A 9,611-nucleotide genomic window follows, 5' to 3' on the forward strand; every position below is an offset into this window, starting at 1 on the left:
CGCGCAGGAGTTTGAGGGGCCCCCAGCTCTTACTCAACCCGTGCGTTTACTGCCACCTGGTGACGGGAGCCGCCCATGGCAGATTTTGTTCTCTTGAGCAGGGACAGGAACAAATCATTCCCCCAGAAGCAGAAGGTGAGAATGCCGTCACTTCCCTGAGGGCGTTCCTCAGCTAGAAAACGGGGGATTATGACGGCGTCTCCAGCACAGGGTGTGTTGGACGTTGAATCATTACATGTGCTCACTCAAAACAGTGCCTGCTCAGCACACAACAAAACGCTGCATTACTTGTGATGCAGTAAAGTTTAAAATTTTTAGAAAGCCACATGGAGTGAATGGAAAAGTAAGTGCTCATGCAGACAGCTGTCCCCCCCCCCCCCGTGGCCTGGCACACGAGGGTCACTCAGGGAGGAGTGGCCGAGTGAGCAGGTGAACGTGAGGACAGCAGAAATTCGGGGCCGAGCTGGACACCTGATGCATCTGTCTCCTGGACAGTCCCCTCCCACCTGAAGGCTAGGAGAAGACAAGGCATCTTTGTCTTGCTGTCACCAAGACCAGACCCTTCTCCAGCTGAAGAGGTGCCTCAAGGCCCCCTTCATGTCCTTGTTCCTCAGACTGTAAATGAAGGGGTTGAGCATGGGAGCCACCACCGCATACAGCACCATGGCCACTGAGTCCTCGGCTGTGTAGGAGGACGAGGGTCGCAGGTACACCCTGAATAGGGTCCTGTAGAACAATGCCACCACAGCGAGGTGGGGATCTCAAGTGGAGAAGGCTTTCAGCTTGCCCTGGGAAGACCGACATCTCAGGATGGCTGAGAGAATGCGAAGGTAGGAGATAGAGATAAAGAGGAAGGGAGTGACGAAAAGAAAGCTCCCCATGGTGTAAACCACCAACTCACTGATGTGGATATCTGAGCTTTAGCAACGCATAGAGCTCGCAGAAGATGTGGTGAATTCTGACACTTGCACAGAATGACAGTGTATTCATGAGGAGGGTGTGGATCAAGGGATAGATGTTTGTGACTGTCAGAGCCACACACACCGATGTGATGCAGAATTTGGGGCTCATGGTTGTGGTATAGTGGAGAGGGTGACCTATGGCTAAAAATCTGTCATAGACCATCACTGCCAAGAGGACATTGTCCAGCTCTAGAAACAAAATTGTGAAACACATCTGCGTGAGGCATGCTGCATAGGGGATGGCTTGGCTCTGGGTTTGGATGTTCAGCAGCATCTTCGGTACAGTGACGGAGGTGAAGCAGGTGTCAACGCAGGACAGAGTGGCTATGAAGAAGTACATGGGGGTGTGGAGGCTGGAGGCGGAGCTGATGACCAGAGCGAAGAGCAGGTTCCCCGCCACAGCGACCAGGTACCTGGACAGGAACAGACAGAAGAGGAGGGGCTGATGCTCAGGCACCTCGGACAGTCCCAGGAGGAGGGATTCCGAGGTGACGGTTAGGTTGCCTCTCACCATGGCTTCTGGTTTCTGCCGATATGCATTGGAAACACATCCCTCAACAAGGCCAGAGGCAATCCGGGGAAACATGCACTGCAACCTTCCTCAGTGGCTAAAACTGTACTTGTGACATCTGGGGAAGGAACTCCGGCCTGGGGCAGTAAGGACAAGACTTACTCGTGGGGCTGTCTGGTCACCACAGAATGCAGGAGGGGCGAGCTGAGGCTCTCCTTGTGGCTTACCTCGGTCGGGCACTCCTCCTGCTTCCCTAGCAGGAAAGAAGAGCCAGGCAGGGAAGAAGACAGGGAGACCTGAACGCAAGGCCTGGTTTGGGAAGAGTGGCTGGAAACAGCAAGGGCAGTTGAGTTGTCACAGTGAGTGCATCCGTTGGACCCCTGAGGGCCTTTTCGTTTTATCCAGGTAAGTGTCTGGGCGATGATCACTAGGAACAATTCTGTTTGTGTGTGCACGTGTGAGTGTGTGCATGTGTGTGTGTGTGTATGTGTGTGTCCTTAGACATATCTACTTCACAGACATGTACATAGACATATATATTCATATGTATATATTCACAGAAAGATTCATGAAATGATGTTCACCAAAACGCTAACCAACGGTGGTTACCTCTGGGGTGTGAGATCTTGTATCTTTGTTTCAATGATAAACAAGTATCAGTTTCCCAAACTATACTCCTTGGATGTTATCAGGTCTTTCAAGAGGTGTCTGTGATAGACTAGGTTTGAGGCACAAGCACAATTAGGGGCTCAAGGCTCATGAGGCCTTGTCATACATAAAGGCATGTCTAAGAAGTTATGCCCTTGTGTCTTTGTCTCTCCTTCTCAAGTCCATGTCATGGAATCCACAAAGGCTAAATGCTCATGTGGTATGATTCCACTAGATAGACAGATCTTCACTCATAAATCTAAAATCCGGATGAGCTGGAAAACCGAGTAAAATCTGATTTTAAAATATTGACTCAAGAACAGGCAGATGATGAGTCTGCACATCCAAAAAGTTCAATGAATCCCAAATAGGATAAAAACAAAAGATCCACACCAAGTCACATTATAATCAAACTGTCAAAAGACAAAGACAAAGAGAGAATCTTGAAAGCAGCAAAACAAGAGCAACTTCTTATGTACAAAGGGATCCTCATAAGACTGACAATTTCTCATCAAAATCCATGGAGAGCAGAAGGCAATGGGGGTGACATATTTAAAGTTCTGAAAGAAAAAAGAACTGTCAACCACGAACTCTACATCTGGAAAAACTTTCCTCCAAAAACGAAGAAGAAATTAAGACATTTCCTGATAAATTAAATCCGAGAGAATTCATTGCTAGTAGATGAACCCTACAAGCAGTGCTAAAGGGAGTATTTCAGCTGAAATGAAAGGACACCAGACAATAACTCGAAGTCATACAAAGACATAAAGAACATCAGTAAAAGTAAATACATAGGTAAACATAAAAGTCAATATTAATGTATTTTGGTTTTTAACTTCTCTCTTTTCATATATGATTAAAAACAAAAGCATAAAACAATAATTATAAAACAGTGCTAATGGGCACACCGCATAGAAAGATGTAAATTGTGACAATAACAATACAAAGGGGAGTGGTGGAGGGACTTCCCTGGTGCTCCAGTGGTTAAGACTCCTTGCTCCTAATGCAGGGGGCCCAGGTTCGATCCCTGGTTGGGCAACTAGATCCCACATGCATGCCGCAACTAAGAGTTCACGTGCCGCAACAAAAAAAAGGAGGGGGGAGAGGTGGAGCTGTATAGGAGCAGACTTTTTGTATACTATTGAAGCAAAGTTGGCATTAATTCAAACTAGATTGTTATAAGTAAAAGGTATTCATTGCAATCCCCGGGGAAACCACTAAAAAATATGCAGTGAAATAAATGAGAAGGGAATCAAGATGGTAGGTATCTAGAAAATATCAATCTAACCCAAATTTGGTAGTAATGGAGGAACTGAGGGATAAAAAAGATATAAAACATACGCAGGGGGAAAAGCAAAATGGCGAAAGGAAGCTCTTATCAATAACTACTTTAAATGTAAGTGGATCATGTGCTCCAAATAAAATCAGAGATTGGCAAAATGGATCTAAAAGCCATAACCCAACTACACACTGTGTACAAGAGACTCACTTTAGAGCCAAAGGCACAAATAGGTTGAAAGTTAAGGGACGAGGGCTTCCCTGGTGGCGCAGTGGTGGAGAATCCGCCTGCCAATGCAGGGGACATGGGTTCGAGCCCTGGTCTGGGAAGATCTCACATGCCGTGGAGCAACTAAGCTCGTGCACCACGACTACTGAGCCCGCGTGCTGCAACTACTGAAGCCCACATGCCTAGAGCACGTGCTCTGCAGCAAGAGAAGCCACTGCAATGAGAAGCCTGTGCACCACAACAAAGAGTAGCCCCTGCTCTCCACAGCTAGAGAAAGCCTGCGCACAGCAATGACAACCCAACACAGACAAAAATAAATAAATTTTAAAAAAAAAGTTAAGGGATGAAAAAAAATTCCATACAAATAATACTCAAACGAGACCTAGAGTGGCTATAGTAATATCAGATAAAATAGACTTAAGTCAAAATTTGTCATAAGAGACAAAGATCATAAAATGATTAAAAAGATAAATTCAAAAACAAGATATAACTATTGTAAACACAGTTTACACCTAAGAACAAAATCCCAAAATGTATGAAGCAAACATTGACAGAATTGAATGCAGAGACAGCCAGTTCTACAATAGTAGTTGGAGACTTCAATACTCTACCTTCAATAATGGATAGAACAACCAGACAGAAGATCAATAAAGAAACAGAGGACTCAACAACATAAGAACCAACTAGACCTAGCATATATATACAGAATACACCACCCAACAGCAGCAGAATATGCGGAGCATTCTCCAGCGTAGACAATGTGTTTGTTAGGCCCAGAGATAAACCCACACACTTATGGTCAACTAACCTATGACAAAGGAGGCAAGGATATACAATGGAGAAAAGACAGTCTCTTCAGTAAGTGGTGCTGGGAAAACTGGACAGCTACATGTAAAAGAATGAAATTAGAACACTCCCTAACACCATATACAAAAATAAACTCAAAATGGATTAAAGACCTCAGTATAAGGCCAGACACTATAAAACTCTTAGAGGAAAACATAGGAAGAACACTCTTTGACATAAATCACAGCAAGATCTTTTTTGATCCACCTCTTAGAGTAATGGAAATAAAAACAAAAATAAACAAATGGGACCTAATGAAACTTCAAAGCTTTTGCACAACAAAGGAAACCATAAACAAGACGAAAAGACAACCCTCAGAAGGGGAGAAAATATTTGCAAATGAATCAACGGACAAAGGATTAATCTCCAAAATATATAAACAGCTCATTCAGCTCAATATTAAAGAAACAAACAACCCAATCCAAAAATGGGCAGAAGACCTAAATAGACATTTCTCCAAAGAAGACATACAGATGGCCAGGAAGCACATGAAAAGCTGCTCAACATCACTAATCATTAGAGAAATGTAAATCAAAACTACAATGAGGTATCATCTCACACCAGTTAGAATGGGCATCATCAGAAAATCTACAAACAACAAATGCTGGAGAGGGTGTGGAGAAAAGGGAACCCTCTTGCACTGTTGGTGGGAATGTAAATTGATACAGCCACTATGGAGAACAATATGGAGGTTCCTTAAAAAACTAAAAATAGAATTACCATATGATCCAGCAATCCCACTACTGGGCATATACCCAGAGAAAACCGTAATTCAAAGAGACACATGCACCCCAATGTTCATTGCAGCACTATTTACAATAGCCAGGTCATGGAAGCAACCTAAATGCCCATCGACAGACGAATGGATAAAGAAGACGTGGTACATATATACAATGGAATATTACTCAGCCATAAAAAGGAACAAAATTAAGTCATTTGTTGAGACGTGGATGGCTCTAGAGACTGTCATACAGAGTGAAGTAAGTCGCAAAGAGAAAAACAAATATCGTATATTAATGCATGTATGTGGAACCTAGAAAAATTGGTACAGATGAACCGGTTTGCAGGGCAGAAGTTGAGACACAGATGTAGAGAACAAACGTATGGACACCAAGGGGGGAAAACCGCGGTGGGGTGGGGATGGTGGTGTGCTGAATTGGGCGATTGGGATTGACATGTATACACTGATGTGTATAAAATTGATGACTGATTTAAAAAAAATTTTTTTTAAATAAAAAATTTAAAAAAATTAAAAAAAAGAAACATTTTAATGAAATAATATCATATCAATACTTTAATCTGCTTTCTGCCATTCCCTCACTTACTGTAATATGACGTAAACGTTTTACCAGGTAATACATAGCTTTAAAAATATTATAATAAATCTAATTCATTGAATAATGAAAAAAAATCTCAACAGCATTTTTTGCAGAAATGGAAAAGCTCATCCAAAAATTCACAAGGAACTGCATGGGACCCCAACTTCCTGGTGCTTCGTTATTCAGCCCCTAACTTCAATACTATGAGCTCCTCCACGTCCCTCCAGGGAGCCTCCTTCCCTCATTTACAAACAAAGAGCTCCAACTCACGCAGACCAGCACAGGTGAGTTTCAAGCAACAGACTCAAGGATTGCCGGCTGTTTGGGGTGATTTGCAATTACTTACTGGGTCAAGTTGGGGAAGGCCGAGCGATTTCCTTCACATTGCAGGGGAGGAGAGCAGAGAACCCAGCTGTTACCATTGGACAAGTGGGGCTGTGCATTCTCTGAGGGCAAACTCTGGGGTTTGGGTGGAGGCTGCCATGAAGCCATTTTTAAGTGTGACCCCGGGATAGACAGTCACTTGTCATGGTCTCAGGTAACCTAGAGCCTGGGAGCCACAAGTCCAATCTTGACTTTTTCTCCCCCGTACCCAGAAGGAACCTTCCAGACTCTCCCTGACCTTGCTGATGGGGTCCATCAGTGCATGCAGCCAAAGTGTGGAGGTGCCAAGAAAACCCAGCTTGGAAAAGGATTCTTAAAGTTACTAAATTACAATTTTGTAGTCGCATTCCAACCCCACTGTGTCTCTGTCATGAATGTAAGAGCACCAGTTAGCAAAGAGTGGTTTCCCCACAGTTGCCGTGGGGCTAGCTGAGATTATTGGAAGACCCAGAGAACCAGAGATCCATCCAAAATGTCACTCGCCCTACAGTTCTGTAAGCTTTCCTCCCAGCATTGCAAAAGGTTTCCTTTGCAAGAGTCTCTCTGTCTCTGTCTCTCTGTCTTTCTCTCTCCTAACCCCACTCCCTACCTTCCCTACAGTTTTCTTCAGGTAGTGGCCTCAGAGAGGCCATCCTGGAATCACCCAACCTATAATAGCTGGTTGAACAAATGTGCAAGGATAAACCCAGATGGGGATTTAGGATTTGGTGAAGATGACATTTCACCTCAGTGGTTAGATATGGATTATTCGGTAAATGGTGTTGGGACACCTGACTAACACTTTGGAGAGAAAATAAAGTTAGATCCCAATGTCATTTCTCACCAAAATACACTCCTGATAGATTAAGATTTTAAAGTCCTAGAAGATGCTGTGAATGAACGTTTTCATAATTTTATAATGGGCAGGGCTTTTCATAGGAAAAAAATCCAGAAAGTATAATGAAAAAAGTGATCACTTAAACACATTAAAAGCTTTTAAACTTCTACATATAAAAAGACCATGAACAAAAGGTAAAATGAAGGAATGTGGAGGAAATGTATTTTCCAACTATGACAAAGATTTGATATTTCAAACATGTAAAGAGCACTTACCCATCAGTATGAAAAATATGACTGTCCCAAATAGAAAACCGGTAAACAATATGAATGGGCAGTTCTCAAAGAAGAGATACCATTGACCAAATGTCACACATATTATCCAATTACATTAAAATCAAAAGGGAAGTGGACCTGCATTGAGCTGTGGCTTGCGTCACTACATGGGCAAAGATGTAAAAGATTGCACATATTCTGTTTGAGGTGGGATGCATGAAAATGATCACTTTCATGCACAACTGGTTAGGGTGCAAATTGTGCCAACCTTTTTGGGGGGACAATTTGTTAATATGTATCAAACTCTTTAAAAAGGGCCTACTCTTTGACCCAGCAATTCCCCTTCTAAAAAATCTAGTGCAGTAAAACAAATGTAGCAAGATATTCATTTCAGCACTCACCATAATACTGAAAAATGAGAAACGGCATGAATGTCTATGTCTATAGGGGACTGCTTAAAATAGCCTCAGCATATACTTTTGTGGATTATCATACAGCCTGCTGCCCACACCCTGCTTCCTGTGTGTGTAGGGGAGCTTTAGAAGCACAGACAGGTGTGGGAAGCCATCAGAATGAAGCTCCTCCAGCGAAGGAGAGAAGGCTGCAGGAGTAGCAGCAGTGCAGTTAAAAGCAGCCACCGTCAGGCCTGCTCCCTCCGTGGAGGGTGAGGAGAGGGGAGGTCCCTGGAGGGTGAAAGTCAGCTGAGCCAGTGGCCCCCTGAGGCCCGGGGTCTGGTGCACACTCCACGTCTCCCACACAGTAGGTTTGAAAGATATCAGAACCCTACAATAAGAAGATGAAAGGTTTGCCAGAACCCTCCCTCCCCCGCAGGGGTCTGTCCTGGCACCCGCCTGCTGAGTCCCCAGTGCCGACTCCAACCACAAGTCTTCCTGTGTCACCTGGGTTTGGCAGGATGGGGTCAATGAGCTTGGTCATGGAGTCAGCTGCTTAGAGCCTGACTAACCCTGTTGGGTGTCGCAGACACAGCTGGACTTGGGACCTGGCACAGGGGAAGAGCAGGGTCCCCAGACCCCCTGTTGCAGCTCCTCCTGGACGTGTGGCTTTGCCTCGGAATCCACCTATTCCACCCTGTGCTTTCCACACGGCTGCCTTTGGGGCCTTATCGCTGACATGGAGGCAGGAAGGCTCAGCCTTGGCAGGCCCTGGCCAGTGTCATCTGGAAGGCCCAGCTTGTCTGGCTGTACAGGGAGCACGAGACTGCTCCTGCTCACAGCCCTGATACCCTGCAAGCGGACCCAAGTCCCCCAACATGCCACAGGGTGACCAGGGCCTGCTCAGCAGCCCCTGGCATACACATGGGCTTCTGTTCTCAGTGCCAACCCCACCCTGCTCCTCTGTCAGGGAAGGGGTTTTGCTCAGTCCCCAGTCCCTAAGGAAACACCAGCTGGCATTCCTGATGCAAGTTAAAGCCCCTGCCCAGAAGCCTTCCTTTGCTGCCTCCCAAGCTCCTCATCTCCATGCCCAGAGTCTTCTGTTCTTGGAGGCCCTGCCACACCCATAAATCTCTCTCGTGCAGTGTCCCAGAAAGTGGCTGCTATCCTACTCCAAGGCCCTCTCCACTTCATCAGACCAGCAGCAAAAGGGGGACAGAATTTCCCTTGATTCCAGGGCCGGCAAACTGCCAAGACCCAAGCTCTCATAGCCAGCTATGCACCCAGCCTCCCCAACTGCCTCACTGCTACCCGTGGAAACCAGCTGTCCATTTCACCCACCTCTCACCAGGAAGTCCCTGACAAGGAGCCCAGGGCACTCCCTGGAGCCTTGATCTACAGAAGCAGGAGAGCAAAATCTGTGGGCATGAGGCACAGTGAAGGCAGCAAGAAGGGGTTGGGAGTGCTGTTGGAAGAATGAAAACCAAGGCGCTTCAGTGACTCCTAGGACCTTGGGAGGGCAGTTCTCAGAAGTACTTGTTAGAGACAAATGGGTAATTGCCCTTGGGAAGGAGAAATGTTTTCATGTTCCCAGTGTGCTCCTCCCAACCCACAGGGCAAGCAGGGCTTTAAAATAAACTGTATTTAGAAAAGGTATTTTCCATTGTAAGCACTGGTTTGAAAAGACACTTGGGGCAGAGAGAGTTCCCTTGGGGAGAGATCCCTTGGGGCAGGCCCATCCTTTACCATCCAACAAAGACAGAAAACACCCCTCTTTCTCATATACCCTTTGGTTCAGTGGTCAGAATTCAGTACAAAAGAAAAAGGAGGCCAATTGTAGTAGAGGATGGTTAGCCTCACTCTATCCCCCATTTGCATACCTCATTTCCACCCAGTGGTTCTCAAAGTGGTCCACAGGCCAGCACCTTCAGCATCATCAGCTGAATCTCA

General features: G+C 45.4%; 1 protein-coding gene across 1 annotated transcript; it reads right to left on the reverse strand.

Annotated features, from left to right (window-relative positions):
* Window positions 1–545: 545 nt before the first annotated feature.
* Window positions 546–1,476, reverse strand: LOC137756489 (olfactory receptor 1D2-like). The gene is given in 2 exon segments (XM_068532727.1): window positions 546–918; window positions 920–1,476. Coding segments are annotated over 2 exon segments (930 nt in total).
* Window positions 1,477–9,611: the final 8,135 nt, after the last annotated feature.

This window comes from Eschrichtius robustus, chromosome X, assembly GCF_028021215.1.
Source record: "Eschrichtius robustus isolate mEscRob2 chromosome X, mEscRob2.pri, whole genome shotgun sequence".
Taxonomy (NCBI): domain Eukaryota; kingdom Metazoa; phylum Chordata; class Mammalia; order Artiodactyla; family Eschrichtiidae; genus Eschrichtius; species Eschrichtius robustus.